The sequence below is a fragment of the Schistocerca gregaria genome, chromosome 4, assembly GCF_023897955.1.
Source record: "Schistocerca gregaria isolate iqSchGreg1 chromosome 4, iqSchGreg1.2, whole genome shotgun sequence".
Taxonomy (NCBI): domain Eukaryota; kingdom Metazoa; phylum Arthropoda; class Insecta; order Orthoptera; family Acrididae; genus Schistocerca; species Schistocerca gregaria.
Genome location: NC_064923.1, coordinates 724,984,833 through 725,001,407, shown reverse-complemented (window position 1 = coordinate 725,001,407; position 16,575 = coordinate 724,984,833). Strand labels below are relative to the sequence as shown.

The following is a 16,575-nucleotide window of genomic DNA, read 5'->3' as shown; positions in this document are numbered from 1 at the left end:
CACACAGGGCCAACACCCGGCATCATGGTGTGGGGAGCGATCTCCTACACTGGCCATACACCTCTGGTGATCGTCGAGGGGACACTGAATAGTGCACGGTACATCCAAACCGTCATCGAACCCATCGTTCTACCATTCCTAGACCGGCAAGGGAACTTGCTGTTCCAACAGGACAATGCACGTCCGCATGTATCCCGTGCCACCCAACGTGCTCTAGAAGGTGTAAGTCAACTACTCTGGCCAGCAAGGTCTCCGGATCTGTCCCCCATTGAGCATGTTTGGGACTGGATGAAGCGTCGTCTCACGCGGTCTGCACGTCCAGCACGAACGCTGGTCCAACTGAGGCGCCAGGTGGAAATGGCATGGCAAGCCGTTCCACAGGACTACATCCAGCATCTCTACGAACGTCTCCATGGGAGAATAGCAGCCTGCATTGCTGCTAAAGGTGGATATACACTGTACTAGTGCCGACATTGTGCATGCTCTGTTGCGTGTGTCTATGTGCCTGTGGTTCTGTCAGTGTGATCATGTGTTGTATCTGACCCCAGGAATGTGTCAATAAAGTTTCCCCTTCCTGGGACAATGAATTCACGGTGTTCTTATTTCAATTTCCAGGAGTGTAGATTAGGAACTGTAGAGGGCCTGTAACATTTCCTTGGGGACCTCCAGATATCACTTCAGTTTTAATCGATAACTTTCAGTTATTTTCTACGATTGTGGCCTTTCTGAGAGGAAATTACGTATCTGATCACAGAACTTAGACGATACTGCAAAGGCACGCAATCTCTTTAGAAGTCACTTGTGAGGATCGGCATCTGAAGCCTTCTGGAAATCTAGAAATGTGGAATCAATGTGGGATCCCCTGTCGACAGTACTCTTTGGTTCATGAAAATAAAGAGCTAGTTATGTTGCACATTAGCGATATTTCTGAGAGTGTGCTCAGTAAATGCCAATAGATCGTTTTCTTCGAGGTAATTTGTAATGTTTGAACATGGTATTTGTTCCAGAATTCTACTGCAAATCGACAGAGATATGCGTTGTAATTCAGAGGATTGTTTCTATTTTCTTTGTTGCATAACGATCTGAAGTGTGCAAAATTCTAGTCTTTAGGTGGTGGATCCTTCATCGAGGGAACGGCTGTATGTGACTACTAGATACGGAGCTGTTGTATCAGTACACTCCAAAAGGAGCCTAATAGCTATACAATCTGGACGGGAAGACTAGAATTTACTAAGTCATTTGAGCTGTTTCGCTAGACCGTGGGTATTTACTTCGAAGTCACTCTTAAGCAGCTGATTTTTATTCGAATTCTCAAATATTTGCTTCGTGTTCTTTGCTGAAGGAATTTCGAATAACCTTACTCAGTATTCCGCGTTTGTGGCTCTGTCATCCGTAACAATACGATCGCCATCGCGCAGTGAACGTATTGTGTCTTGCCGCTGATGCACGTTACATACGACCAGAATCTCATTGGATTTTCTGCCAGATTTACAGACAGAGTTTCATTCAGAAAATTATTAAAAGCATCTCGCATTGAATTCCGCCCTAAATTTTGAGCTACCGTAAAACTTTCCGAATCTTGAAGACAATGCGTATGTTCACATTTGGCACGCTTGTTTCGTTGATTCAGCAGTGTTTTGACCTGTTTTATGTACCATGGGGCATCACTTCCGTCGGTTAAGAATTTATTGGTACAAGCGGACTGGCAATGATTCGGAATTGTTAAATACACAGAAGAGCCAAAGAAACTGGTGCACCTGCCTAATATCGTGTAGGGCCCCAGCGAGCACCCAGAAGTGCCGCAGCACGACGTGGCATGGACTCAACTAATGTCTGAAGTAGTGCTGGAAGGCAATGACACCACGAACCCTGCAGGGCTGTCCATTAATCCGTAAGACTACGAGGTGGTGGATATCTCTTCTGAGCAGCACGTTACAAGGTATCTCAGGTATGCTCTATAATGTCCATATCTGGGTAGTTTGGTGGCCAGCGGAACTGTTTGGAGTTAGAAGAGTGTTCCTGGAGCCACTCTGTAGCCATTCTGAACATGTCAGTTGTCGCATTGTTCTGCTGGAATTGCCCAAGTTCTCCGGAATGCACAGTGGACATGAATGGATGCAGGTGGTCAGACAGGATGCTTACATGGCGTATCACCTGCCAGAGTCGTATCTAAACCTATCAGGGCTCCGGTATCACTCCAAATGCACACACCCCACATCATTACAGAGCCTCCACCAGCTTGAAAAGTCCCCTGCTGATATGCAGGGTCCATGTATTCATGAGGTTATCTCCGTAACCTACACGTTCATCCTCTCGATACAATTTTAAACGAGACTCGCTCGACCAGGCAATGTGTTTCCAGTGCTCAACAGTCCAATGTCAGTATTGACGGGCCCAGGCGAGGCGTAAAGCTTTGTGTCATGCAGTCATCAAGCATAGACAGTGGGCTTTCGGCTCTGCGAAAGCAGATATCGATGATGTTTCGTTGAATGGTTCGCACACTGACACTTGTTGATGGCTCAGCATTGAAATCTGCAGTAATTTACGGAAGAGTTGCACTTCTGTCACGTTGAACAATTCTCTTTAGTCGCCCTTGGTCCCGTTCTTGCAGGAAATTTGATGTTTCACCGGATTCCTGCTATTCACGATACACTCGTGAAATGGTAGCACGGGAAAATCGCCACTTCACCGCTACCTCGGAGGTGCTGTGTGCCGTAGCTCGTGCATCGATTGTAACACTAAGTTCAAACTAGCTTAAATCTTGATAACCTGGCATTGTAGCAACGGTAACCGACCTAAAAACTGTGCCAGACACTTGTTGTTGTCTTATACAGGTGTCAGCGACCGCATCGCCGTGTTCTGCCTGTTTATATATCTCTATTTGAATACGCATGCCTATCCGAATTTCTTTGCCGCTTCAGTGTATGTATGGGTATTGGGTATATGTCCTAATCTACTTCTCCCTCCTCTCCCTTGCCGTCTCCTCATTCCTCCTCCTCTATGCATCTCCTCTTCCCCACTCTCTCTGAACTTAAGCCTTGAATGCCGTTATCCTGAATTCAGAGTACACAGCATTATTCTAATTATTAACCAATAAGTCATTAATACAACTTTTCTGTTTTCTGTGAAAATCGACTCCAATGAAGAAAACAAACGTAACTCCGTTGTTTTGTTCAATGAGAAAGAACATGTATGGAAGAAAAAATTTGTCTAATCATTTAAATGTCCTGATATCGATGCGGAAAAGAAAAAAAAACTGCACATTTCCACTGCAAAGCACAGGATTACAGTTTTTCACCCAGGGTGGCTTTAACGGCAAACCGTACACTCTTTTTTTTTTTAAAGAAATATACCATCCTATGTCCATCTGAATTTTGGCAACATTTTCATGTAAAATTTTGAAGTACATCGAGCAATAATTTTTCGATATTTTTTGTAAGCCTTCTGTCCATGTATGTATATCCGTCAGAATGTTGATTAGAGTGCTGTATAAAAATTCCAAGTGAATCGGCTATGAACTTTTTGAGACTTTTGGGAACAACGTTCGTCATTTATACATTGCAGTATATTTGTGTAGTGCATATGTTAAAAATATATAGATTGTGTGCGTCCGAAAGTTCATTACAGTATCGTGTATAAATCTGAACCAAATTGGTCAGTTACTATTCGAGATTTTGGTAACAGCGCCGCCGCGGTGGTCTAGCGATTCAAGGCGCGCAGTCCGGAACCGCGCGACTGCTACGGTCGCTGGTTCGAATCCTGCCTCGGGCAAGGATGTGTGTGATGTCCTTAGGTTAGTTAGGTTTAAGTAGTCCTAAGTTCTAGGGGACTGATGACCACAGATGTTAAGTCCCATAGTGCTGGGAACCACTTGAACCATTTTTTTGGTAACAGCGTTAAACAATGACTTGTCTTCATATAGTTTTATAGATAAATGGTTCAAATGGCTCTGAGCACTATGGGACTCAACATCTTAGGTCATAAGTCCCCTAGAATTTAGAACTACTTAAACCTAACTAACCTAAGGACATCACACACACCCATGCCCGAGGCAGGATTCGAACCAGCGACCGTAGCAGCCCCGCGGTTCCGGACTGCAGCCCCAGAACCGCACGGCTACCGCGGCCGGCTATACATAAATCTCTCAGTTGTTGTCGACTCTGTTCCCTTGAATTCAAGCCACATGTGGTCTACGCTGAGATAGTCAAATTGGAAGGAGTCGAGATTGTATGTTAAGAGGATTCAATCGGATTTTTTATAAACAAATTTTTAGCTCCATTTTTGAACAGATACATATTGCGCTTATTTTTGGTGGGTATGGATGTTACGGTGTTCAGTCTCGTTATACCGACGTTGTGGTCACTAATTCCTGTATCCGTCATACAGCTCTCTGTTTGCTCTGGATTATTTGTTGCTTTGAAAGAGATCAAATATGCTTTCGCATTTCTGAATGGAATACCCAAAATAAGTTTCACAGAAAGCTTTTAACATGATTTCGGATGAAGTTTATTGTATTTTAGTTGGAATGTAATCCGCAACCGTAACTAATTTTCGGATCTACAACCAATCGCACAGTGGCTCTCATTAATAGTATTAAAATATACTTTTATTTCACGGTCATCATTGTTGCACAGTTTTGACTCTGCGGTGTATAGATGTAAACGTGAAACGGATACATTTAGGTTGCAGTTGGTCATTCGCTGTAAAATGCAGTGGGTTCACCAGATTTTATAATTAACAGCATGACATCCAGATGTTTCGAAAACAGCTCTTATGTAACGTATCACTGACTACTTTAACAGTGCATTCCCTTAGTCTTACGTTACGATAGAGATTTTCAGGCAACACTTGATGTCATGTTGTTAATTTTAAATTTCGGTCACTCCACTGCATTTTAACAATGTATGACTAGATGAAAGATTTTACTGTAGCCCAAATACGTCCGTTCGAAGGATTACATTTGACGCTTGAAAGTGGTTACACAGGCAAAAATGCAGCAGAATCAAGAATACAAGAATCCTTTAATACCACTAACAACAGCCGTGGACACAAATTATTGTCATTCAAGGAATAGGATATCGTTTCTCATTTTTTGTGTTTCACATGATGAACAAATGTAAAATCTATTACAAACTATGATGTAATTCACACAGCTCATTACTCCCTCTTGCGCAGTACAGAAAAATTTAATTGTTGTGGTATGAAGCGAATTTCAGAGCGGTTGGTATGCTGGGACATTTATATCGCTAAAGCACAGTTACTTTCTTGTTTATTTATCAGAATCAACACTCTATCTGATGAAAAGTATTCTGTATCTGTATAACGTGGAATTGTACACTATGTGTCGAGAGAGGCGCACCCGCTATTACAAAACAAGACGGGATTCCTATGTCGTCAATACGGAAGCAATAACCCTAAAGTAGGTTGATCACGAAAAGTCGGTGGCTTCAAACGTTGACTAATCATTTTAGATCACGTGAGTAACAAATCCATCAGGGTTTCTTCATCGCTTCAAGTTGACTGTTGATGATGCGATTGTGAAGTGGAAACGCTCAGGAACAACCGTTGCTCAATCAAGACAGGAGCCGCTGTGCATTACACAGGTTGGTCCTGAATATAAGTCAGCGAATCAGTCGTGAGTTCCAAAGTGCTACCAGATGCCCAGCTAGCACAATGACTGCATTGGTGATGATGATTTTGCTTTGTGGGGTGCTCAACGGCGTTTTTATCGGCACCCGAATGACTGTATGCATGGTTTTAAAGAGAATAGGGCACAATGGTAGAGCAGCTTCTCACAAGCGTGACATTCCTGTAGCCAGTTCTGAGCGATGCTTGAGGTGCTGTAAAGTGGACAGTGGAAATGAAATGCAACGAGCACGTATCGACGTTAGTAGGGAAGGCGAATGGTCGACATAGGTTTATTGGGAGAACTTTAGGAAAGTGTAGTTCAGCTCACACTAGTGAAAACTGCTTGAGTAACTGAGATCACCACCAGGCTGGATTAAAGGGCAGCAATTCAGGACCAGCTTCTAGATTTGTTACAGGGAGGTATTTCAATTCTAAACATTTATACAATCCATATAGGTGCCAGTATAAGGTAGCATTACAATAACTGCCTGAAAAGAGGCCATTTTATCGACAGGTCAGATAAAATAACAGTTTAAATATTTTTAATTAGTATCATATCTACGTCTATCGTGCCACCACTACTTGAAAAGTCTTCGTTTGGGATGATTTCACTGCACATTGCCACTATAAAGCTGAAAAAATCTTCCGAAACATCAGAGAAAAAGTGTCTTGTGACTCTTAGAACACACAGCTTATAAGTCGTTCCAGTTTTTCTCGGGTACAATTAATGCCTATCAGTTTAATAAGCAACGGCTACAAAATACTAACACGAATTCTTTACAGACGAATGGAAAAACTGGTAGAAGCCGACCTCGGGGAAGAACAGTTTGGATTCCTTAAAAATGTTGGAACATTTGAGGCAATACTGACCCTACGACTTATGTTATAAGGAAGATCAAGGAAAGGCAATCCTACGTTTCTGGCATTTGTAGACTTAGAGAAAGCTTTAGAGAATGTTGACTGGAATACTCTCTTTCAAATTTTGAAGTTGGCAGTGGTAAACTACAGGGAGTGAAAGGCTTTTTACAATTTGTACAGAAACCAGATGGCAGTTATAAGAGTCGAGTGGTATGAAAGGGAAGCAGTGGTTGGGAAGGGAGTGAAACAGGTTTGTAGCCTATCCCCGATGTTACTCAGTCTGTATATTGACCAAGCAGTAAAGGAAACAAAAGAAAAAATCGGAGGAGGAATTAAAATTCATGAAGAAGAAATAACAACTTTGAGGTTCGCCGAAGACATTGTAATTCTGTCAGAGACAGCAAAAGACCTGGAAGAGCAGCTGAACGGAATGGACAGTGGCTTGAAAGGAGGATATAAGATGAACATCAAGAAAAGCAAAACGAGAATAATGGAATGTAGTCGAATTAAATCGGGTGATGCTGAGGGAATTAGATTAGGAAATGAGACACTAAGAATACTGAAGAGTTTTGCTATTTGGGAGCGAAATAATTGATGATGGTGGGGTGAATTTGTTAACGTCAAGTATAGATTTAAGTGTCCGGAAGTCGTTTCTGAAAGTATGTTTATGGAGTGTAGCCATGTATGTAAGTGAAACGTGGACGATAAATAGTTTAACAAGAAGAGAATTGAAGCTTCCGAAATGTGGTGCTCAAGATTAGATAGGTAGATCGCGTAAGTGACGAGGAGGTACTGAATAGAATTGGGGAGAAGAGAAATTTGTGGCACAACTTGACTAGAAGAAGTGATCTGTTGGTAGTACATATTCTGAGGCATCGAAGGATCACCAGTTTAGTATTGGAGGGCAGCGTGGAGGGCAAAAATCGTAGAGGTAGACCAAGAGATGAATACACTAAATAGATTCAGAAAGTTATAGGCTGCAATAGGTACTGGGAGATGAAGAAGCTTGGGCAAGATAGAGTAGCATGGAGAGCTGCATCAAACCAGTCTCTGGAGTGAAGACCACAACAATAACAACAACAACAGTTAATGCCTCATCAGACAGCTGATATGATACTGTCAATGTAATTGTTCTGTCATCTTTTAAGTTGTTCAAGATCCAATCGAAAAGGAGGTTCGCTAACGAAGGACACATACTGCGATGCCTGTAGGAAACTGTTCGCTTACTACTGATAATTTTTTTAGATAAACAGCCAATAAAAAATATCATGGCAACAAAATGTCATGGCAGCAAAATATGTTATGAAATTCGAAAATTAGTAATTGAACTTCGAATTCTACATGACTTAATTCAATAATAATCGAACCTACAGTAAATCTACTTTTCCGCTACACTTTTAGGACGAAGGTAACATACGAGTATAATATTTCGACTACAGACAATGCGTTTTTAAAACGCATCCCTAGTTTCTTCTCTGTCCTTCTCCATAAATAATTTTATATTTTCAGCTATCTCCTTGGTTGGAATTCAGCTGTGTTATCTGACAAGAGGAAAAAACTAAAAAGAAAAAAATATTAACCAGAAGAAACGTTCTACGAGATTGAAACTGTAGTTCTTTCAGCAGACTGTGAATACGTATTTCAATGCTTCAATAGAACTAGTCTAATTACTATTCATGCATTTTAGATAAACACTGCACTCGTTGTATCATCTAAATAGCAACATAAATGGGGAAAATGGCAAAATAATTACAAATCTGATGTTGAACATATATTTGACTCGGTGTATATACGCACTAGTATTTAGTTCCTGTCGCCTTAACACGTTGACAGTATCGTTGTAAAAGAATATATTAGAAGCAAACCGACATCCTTAAAGAGACCTTAGTGTGGCTCAGTCTTAGAGGAAGACGTCATAGGAACGTCATAGTAACTTACTATATGATTCCAACAAATTCCGAGAAAAAGCTAATAAACACTCAAAGCCTTTGCCATATGCTCATTTCAACACGCAACTAGATTTGTTATACTTCTGCGTATAGTAATGTGTAATGCTGTGAGACTCGATAACATAGTCTAGATATTGTAAACCAGGGGTGGCCAAAATTTCGGCTCGCCCTCCGTGCCCAGGGACGAGTGCTAAAGCACGCACTCTCTCTTCGCGTTTCCCCCACCGCCGGGCCACGCTGTCTGAGTGCGTGGAGGGGGAAGAGGAGAATACTACGAGCGTGCCGCATTTAATGGCAGTACAGTCGCACTGCATAGTATTTGCCTTTATAATTACGTTTCTCAACAACGTAAGTTACAAACAAAACAAACTTTCAGTATTACTTATTTTTGGCGTACTGCAGACATAATATAATTTTATCCGGTACAAAATGACGGAATAGTGACAGACACAGACAATTTCAGAGAGTTTCCCACGCAAGTTGAACATATCATGACTAATTTAGTTTCATAATTGGAAAAAAATCTTTCACACAGACATGTTGATCGAAATATTGTGGCACTTTCGCAGTGTCATCATGGAGACGTGAAAATTCTAGCTATGGAAAGCAATGTAAACGTCCTGTTCAGTTTTAGGGTAAAAAGATTTGTCAATAAAACTGGAATTACCTTGTAAGTCAATCAGGTACCTCAGGATATCCACAGGGGCGTTCTCAACTGAAACGGCAAACAAGCTCAAAGGCAACACGAAAACAGATGTCCGATTGATACTATTCTCCAAATCTTTGTAATTCTTGAAAAGCCGTTATGAATTCTTCACACTTCGTGTTTCCTTTAACATCAGTGAGGTTAGGGAAGTGTACTGTATTAGCCATCATCCGTCCGTTCTACAAAGAGATTTTCCTTTCAAATGCATCCCCATCAAATCAGAAGTGATCTTTCAATGTCTTACTGTGCGCAGTGTGCAGCCAAGTACACTTAAAATGCGAGGTCTGCAATCAATTCCGGATGTTCTAATTTTCCTTCTTGTACTCCTTTTTCCTTCATAAATTCAACAACAGCGAGTTTTAAATCAAAAAATCCCTCCAGGCATGCTCCTGAACTTAATCGGGTACTTTGCAGTAATACACTACTGGCCATTAAAATTGCTACACCAAGAAGAAATGCAGATCATAAACGGGTATTCATTGGACAAATATGTTATACTAGAACTGACATGTAATTACATTTTTACGCAATTTGGGTGCATTCATCCTGAGAAATCAATCCCCAGAACAACCACCTCCGGCCGTAATAACGGCCTTGATACGCCTGGGTATTGAGTCAAACAGAGCTTCGATGGCGTGTGCAGGTAAAGCTGCCCATGCAGCTTCAACACAATACCACAGTTCATCAAGGGTAGTGACTGGCGTACTGTGTCGAGCCAGTTGCTCGGCCACCATTTACCAGACGTTTCCAGTTGGTGAGAGATCTGGAGAATGTGTTGGCCAGGGCAGCAGTCGAACATTTTCTGTATGCAGAAAGACCCGTACAGGACCTGCAACATGCGGTAGTTCATTATACTGCTGAAGTGTAGGGTTTCGCAGGGATCTAATGCAGGGTTGAGCCAAGGGTCGTAACACATCTTAAATGTAACGTCCACTGTTCAAAGTACCGTCAATGCGAACAAGAGGTGACCGAGACGTGTAACCAATGGCACCCCATACCTTCACGCCGGGTGATACGCCAGTATGGCGATGACGAATACACGCTTCCAGTGTGCGTTCACCGCGATATCGCCAAACACGGATGCGACCATCATGATGCTGTAAAAAAAAAATGACGTTTTGCCACTCGTGCACCCACTTTCATCGTTCAGTACATCATCGCAGGCGCTCCTGTCTGTGATGCAGCGTCAAGGGTAATCACAGCCATGGTCTCCGAGCTGATAGTCCATGCTGTTGCAAACGTCGTCGAACTGTTCGTGCAGATGGTTGTTGTCTTGCAAACGTCCCCATCTCTTGACTCTGGGATCGAGACGTGGCTGCACGATCCGTTACAGCCATGCGGATAAGATGCCTGTCATCTCGACTACTTGCGATACGAGGCCGTTGGATCCAGCTCGCCGTTCAGTATTACCTTCCTGAACCCACCGATTCCATATTCTGCTAACGGTCATTGGATCTCGACCAACGCGAACAGCAATGTCGCGATACGATAAACCGCAATCGCGATAGGCTACAATCCGACCTTTACCAAAGTCGGAAACGCGATGGTACGCATTTCTGCTTGTTACACGAGGCATCAGAGCAACGTTTCACCAGGCAACGCCGGTCAACTGCTGTTTGTGTATGAGAAATCGGTTGGAAACTTTCCTCATGTCAGTACGTTGTAGGTGTCGGCACCAGCGTTAACGTTGTCTTAATGCTCTGAAAAGCTAATTATTTGCATATCACAGCATCTTCTTCCTGTAGGTTAAATTTTGCGTCTGCAGCACGTCATCTTCGTGGTGTAGCACTTTTAATGGCCAGTAGTGCACATCAAGTATTATCCGTTCAGTTACACTGAAGTCAGTTGCAACTGACAGTGGAATAATGCGCACGATTTCAGAAATTTTACTTTTCGTACGACCTATTTCTTCACGTGCTCCAAGCCTGCAAATTTAGCACAGACTGCTTTTTTATGTACAGAACAATGAATCCGGTCTGTCGGCCGTAGTAATTTTTTGCTCTTTCATTGTCAACTAAACCTGAAAATTCTGTGTGGCATTGTAATGTCGTTTCATAGCAAATATGCAGTCCATGTCGTTGTGCGAATTGAATTATCCTACCTCTCTTCTGTCATTGCCATTCGTTTTAAAGGATTGCAACGACAAATCGGTAGCTGCCTCTTTTTGTGCAAACGGCGTTTGCACCTGTGAACGTACGTCATACTACAAAGAAACAGCCGAGGATAAACAGCGCTGACAGCACGATTCTGCCGAACTCAAAGAGTTGTGCCGACCGCAAATGGCCGCACTTCCCATGCTAAATGGAATATTGCGCTGTTCCGGGTACCTCCGACAGCGACCGAAGAAAGGCGAGTGAGAAGCCAGGCCCGTGGCCCTCGCACGCTGCGCCTGTGAAGTTCGGCACCCCGTGGTCGGCCCTGTTTAGACAATCAACTTCACCGATTACGGTTCGTGCAGTGCTTGCAGAACCTGTTGCCAAAGTCCGTCCATCAGCTGTGATCCTTTTCCTGCATACTGGTTACAATGTAGAGACGCTGCACATTTTTCACGGTGAGTGGTACACTGCATGGAATTCATTTTGTCTTTGTCGATGTTCCTGACAAGGCGATGTTGATGTCTGGGTAAAAAGTTATCTCTATTTTGATTAGTTTTGTTCTGTATATACATTAATGATTTGGCGGACAATCTGCGGTTGTTTGCTGATGACACCTTGGTGTACAGTAAGATGCCGAAGAAGATAAAGGACGACTTAGACAAAATTTCCCGTTGGTGTGATGAATGGCAGCTAGCCTTAGATGTGGAGAAATGTAAGTTAATGGGGATGTCTTGGAAGATCTAACTTATAATGTCAGGATACAGTATTTCTAGTGTCCTGCATGAAACAGTCGAGTCCTTTAAAAGTCTGAGCGTAACGTTGCAAATCAATATGAGATTGAAAGACCATGTGAGAACTGTGGTAGGGAAGGCGATTGGTCGACTTCGGTTTACTGGGAGAATTTTAGGAAAGAGTGGCCAATCGGAAAAGGAGACTGCATGTAGGACACTGGTGCGACCTATTCTTCAGTACTGCTCGAGTGTTGGGATCCGTACCAGGCCGGAAGAGAGGAAGACATCGAAGGAATTCAGAGGCTAGATTTGTTACCGGGAAGCTCGAACAAGACGTAAGTGTTAGGGACATTGTTTGGGAATTCCTGGAGAAAAGGCGACGTTCTTTTCGAGAAACGCTATTGAGGAAATTTAGAGAACCAGCATTTTAAGGTGGTGACTGAGCGATTTTACTGTCGCCAACATACATTGCGCCTAAGGACCACGACGATAAAGCACGAAAAATTAGGGCTCTTACGGAGGCATACAGGGTGGTCCATTGATCGTGACCGGATCAAATATCTCACGACATAAGCGTCAAACGAAGAAACTACAAAGAACGAAACTAGTCTAGCTTGAAGGGGGAAACCAGATGGCGCTATAGTTGGCCCGCTAGATGACGCTGCCATAGGTCAAACGCATATCAACTGCGTTTTTTTAAAAAATAGTAACCCAATTTGTATTACATATTCTTGTAGTACGTAAAGAAATATGGATGTTTTAGTTGGACCACTTTTATCGCTTTGTGATAATAGTCACAAACATATGGCTGACAGTTTTAGACGAACAGTAGGTAACAGGTAGGTTTTTTAAATTAAAATACAGAACGTAGGTACGTTTGAACACTTTATTTCACTTGTTCCAATGTGATACATGTAGGTTTGTGAACTTATCATTTCTGAGAACGCATGCTGTTACATCGTGATTACCTGTAAATACTACATTAATGCAATAAATGCTCAAAACGATGTCCGTCAACCTCAGTGCATTTGGCAATACGTGTAACGACATTCCTCTCAGCAGCGAGTAGTTCTCCTTCCGTAATGTTCGCACATGCATTGCATGTTGTCAGACGTTGTCGGTGGATCACGATAGCAAATATCCTTCAACTTTCCCCACAGAAAGAAATCCGGAGACGTCAGATCTGGTGAACGTCTGGGTCATGGTATGGTGTTTCGACGACCAATCCACGTGTCATCAAATATGCTATTCAATACCGCTTCAACCGCACGCGAGCTATGTGCCGCACATCCTTCATGTTGGAAGTACATCGCCATTCTGTAATGCAGTGAAACATCGGTACAACATTAAGTAGGAAATCAGTATACATTGCACCATTTAGATTGGCATCGATAAAATGGAGGCCAATTATCCTTCCTCCCATAATGCCGCACCATACATTAACCCGCCAAGGTCGCCGATGTTCCACCTGTCGCAGCCATCGTGCATTTTCCGTTCCCCAACGGTGCAGATAGTGCTGGTTTACGTTACCGCTGTTGGTGAATGGCGCTTCGTCGCTAAATAGAACGCGTGCAAAGAATTTGTCATCGTCCCGTAATTTCTCTTGTGCCCAGTGGCAGAACTGTAGACGACATTCAAAGTCGTCTCCATGCAATTCCTGGTACGGGTGCTATCGATGCTGATGTAGCATTCTCAACACAGAGGTTTTTGAGATTCCCGATTCCCGCCCAAGTTGTCAGCTACTGATGTGCGGATTACCCGCGACAGCAGCTAAAACACCTACTTCGGCATCATCATTTGTTGCAGGTCGTGGTTGACGTTTCACATGTAGCTGAACACTTCCTGTTTCCGTAAATAACGTAACCATCCGGCGAACGGTCCGGACACTTGGATGACGTCATCCAGGATACCGAGCATCATACACAGCACACGCGCGTTGGGCATTTTGATCACAATACCCATACATCAACAAGATATCGACTTTTTCTGCAATTGGTAAACGGTCCATTTTAACACGGGTAATGTATCACGAAGCAAATACCGTCCGCACTGGCTGAATGTTACGTGATACCACGTACTTATACGTTTGTGACTTTTACAGTGCCATCTGTCAGAAAGCGAAAAGAGTGGTCCAACTACAAATTCATATTTGTTCACGTACTACACGAATATGTAATAAAAATGGGTGTTCCTACTTTTAAAAAAACGCACTTGACCTTTGATAGCGCCATCTAGTAGGCCAACCATAGCACCATCAGTTTCCCCCTTCAAACGAGACGAGATTCATTCTTTGTAGTTTTTTCGTTTGATGCTTATTTCGTGAGATATTTGGCCCGGTCACTATCAATGGACCACCCCGTATAATGTTAGGATACAGCATTGCTAGTGTCCTGCTTGACACAGTCAAGTTGTTTAAAACGCCTGATCGTAACGTTGCAAAGCAATATGAGGTGGAACGAGCACGTGAAAACTGTGGTGGTTAAGGCAAATGGTTGACTTCGGTTTATTGGGAGAATTTTAGGAAAGAATGGCCTCTCGGAAAAGGAGACTGCATGTAGGATACTGGTGCGACCTATTCTTGAGTACTGCTCCAGTGTTTGGGATCCGTACCAGGTCGGATGAAAGGAAGACATTGAAGGAATTCAGAGGCGGGGTGCTATATTTGTTACCGGTAGGTTCGAAAAAGACGTGTTTTGGACATGGTTCTGAATCTGAAATGAGAATCTCTGGAGGAAAGACGACGTTCTTTTCGAGAAATACCATTGAGAAAATTTAGAGACCCAGAATTTGAAGCTGATTACCGAAGGATTTTACTGCCCCCAACGTACACTGTGCCTAAGGACCCCGAAGATAAGCCACGAAAAATTAGGACTCATACGGAGGCATGTAGAGAGCCGTTTTTCCCTCGCTCTGCGAGTGGGACAGGAAAGAAAATGACTAGTATTGGTACAGGGTACCCTCCGCCACGCACCATACGGTGGGTGGCTCAGTATCTCTATGGATGTAGATGTACATACAGATTATTGCGTTGTGTAAGCAAAAATCTCAGAAGATATTTTAAATGATTGTGTGATCGATAAATAATAACCTTATCTCCAACAGGTACTCGAATAGCCTTCTGCAGGAGACGAAAATCCTTTATATTAGCAGATGGCGTTTTTGAATGGAGATAGATATTTTGAGTACAGAAGAATTCATAGTCGTCTAACACAAGGTCGCTCAGCACAGCCGAACGGGAGCGCGAAGCCGCGAGAAGCAAACAGGCCGACAGGCGCGAGCAACGGAAAGAGAGGGGTGCGGGCCGTATCGGCCACGACTCGCAGCCGTTGTCAGCGCGTTTAGGTGTGGCAGGAGTAGCAAGCAGCTCTGAACACCAGGCCCTCAGCACCACCTGGTCTTAACGCTGCTTGAAAGGATCTGTACCTTTATGTTGAACACGATGGTCGAGTAAAACGTTTAGTGTGACACAATGAATTAAACCATATCAAGAAATTCAATTTAAGAGGTTATTAAGCAGTAAAAACCGCGGCAGAGTGCGACAAGCATGTCTACGACGAACGAAAGGCAATAATCACTGAACTGAAAGCCAGCTTTTCAAAAGAATCAAGTTACTTAATAATAAGACGAAACTACTTCGTTTTAGCAATTACCATGTCAGTTTTGAGAGCATGGGCTACTGATATTATTTGATAAAAATATTTCATATAATTTACAGGACGTTGATCGTCCTGGAAGACACAATACTGTGGAAATCAGCTACATAATTTCTCATCCTACAGCTGTGCACATGAACCCATTTGTTGAAATTTTTTATTAAAGCACGCTTTTTAACAGCGGTGGAAGAGATGTACCAACAACTGGTTCCGTAGCTCCGGTGCGTATCATTTGCTCGAGATGCTGTAATGCGCCGAACTGATAAATTGGCAGAAGATTTTGAGGCTCAGCTGTCAATAAATACTAAAGACAGTGTTGTATTTTATTTGTCTTTGGATGACTTTTAGATTTTCCAGACACACCACAGCTGGTACTTTTCATTAGGAGAGTAAGCCAAATGCCGGAAGTTCGCGAGGAGATGTTATATCTGATCCCATTGAGGGACACACCAGCAGGTGAAGACGTGTTCGACGTACTTGAAGCGATTATGGAGAAGTTTGGTCTGTAGTGGGAATTACTAGCTTCCGCAGCAACAGACGGTGCTCTAGTTATGGCGAAATCAGTGGCTGAGAAAATGAAAAATCACGATATCCTGGTTATCCGTATACGTTGCCTGATGCATCATCAAAACCGTAAAACTGAATAATGTAATGAGCTTTGTTGTTAAAATTACTAATTCTATTCGAGTAAAAGCATGCAATCATCGCTTGTTCAAAGTGTTTCTGAACGATGTCGGTTGTGAATATGGACATTTACCTTATCACAGTGAGATTCGCTGGCTCAGCACAGCTAATGTTCTGGGGCGCTTCATGCAACTGTGCCACCAAATACCGTTATACCCGGAAATGAATTGAAAAAGTGTCCCCGTCCGCGGCGCGTGGTCGTGCGGTAGCGTTCTCGCTACACGCGCTCGGGTTCCCGGGCTCGATTCCCGGCGGGGTTAGGGATTTTCT

The 16,575-nt window shown here is 43.0% G+C and overlaps 1 protein-coding gene across 1 annotated transcript in view; it reads left to right on the top strand.

The window, feature by feature from the left end:
* Nucleotides 1-16,130, top strand: part of LOC126267884 (serine/arginine-rich splicing factor 1-like) — a 127,320-nt gene extending 111,190 nt beyond the window's left edge. The window contains exon 3 of the mRNA XM_049973194.1: nucleotides 15,970-16,130. Coding sequence (XP_049829151.1) covers nucleotides 15,970-16,130 — 161 coding nt within the window. The remainder of the gene's footprint in view (nucleotides 1-15,969) is intronic.
* The last annotated feature ends 445 nt before the right edge of the window (nucleotides 16,131-16,575 follow it).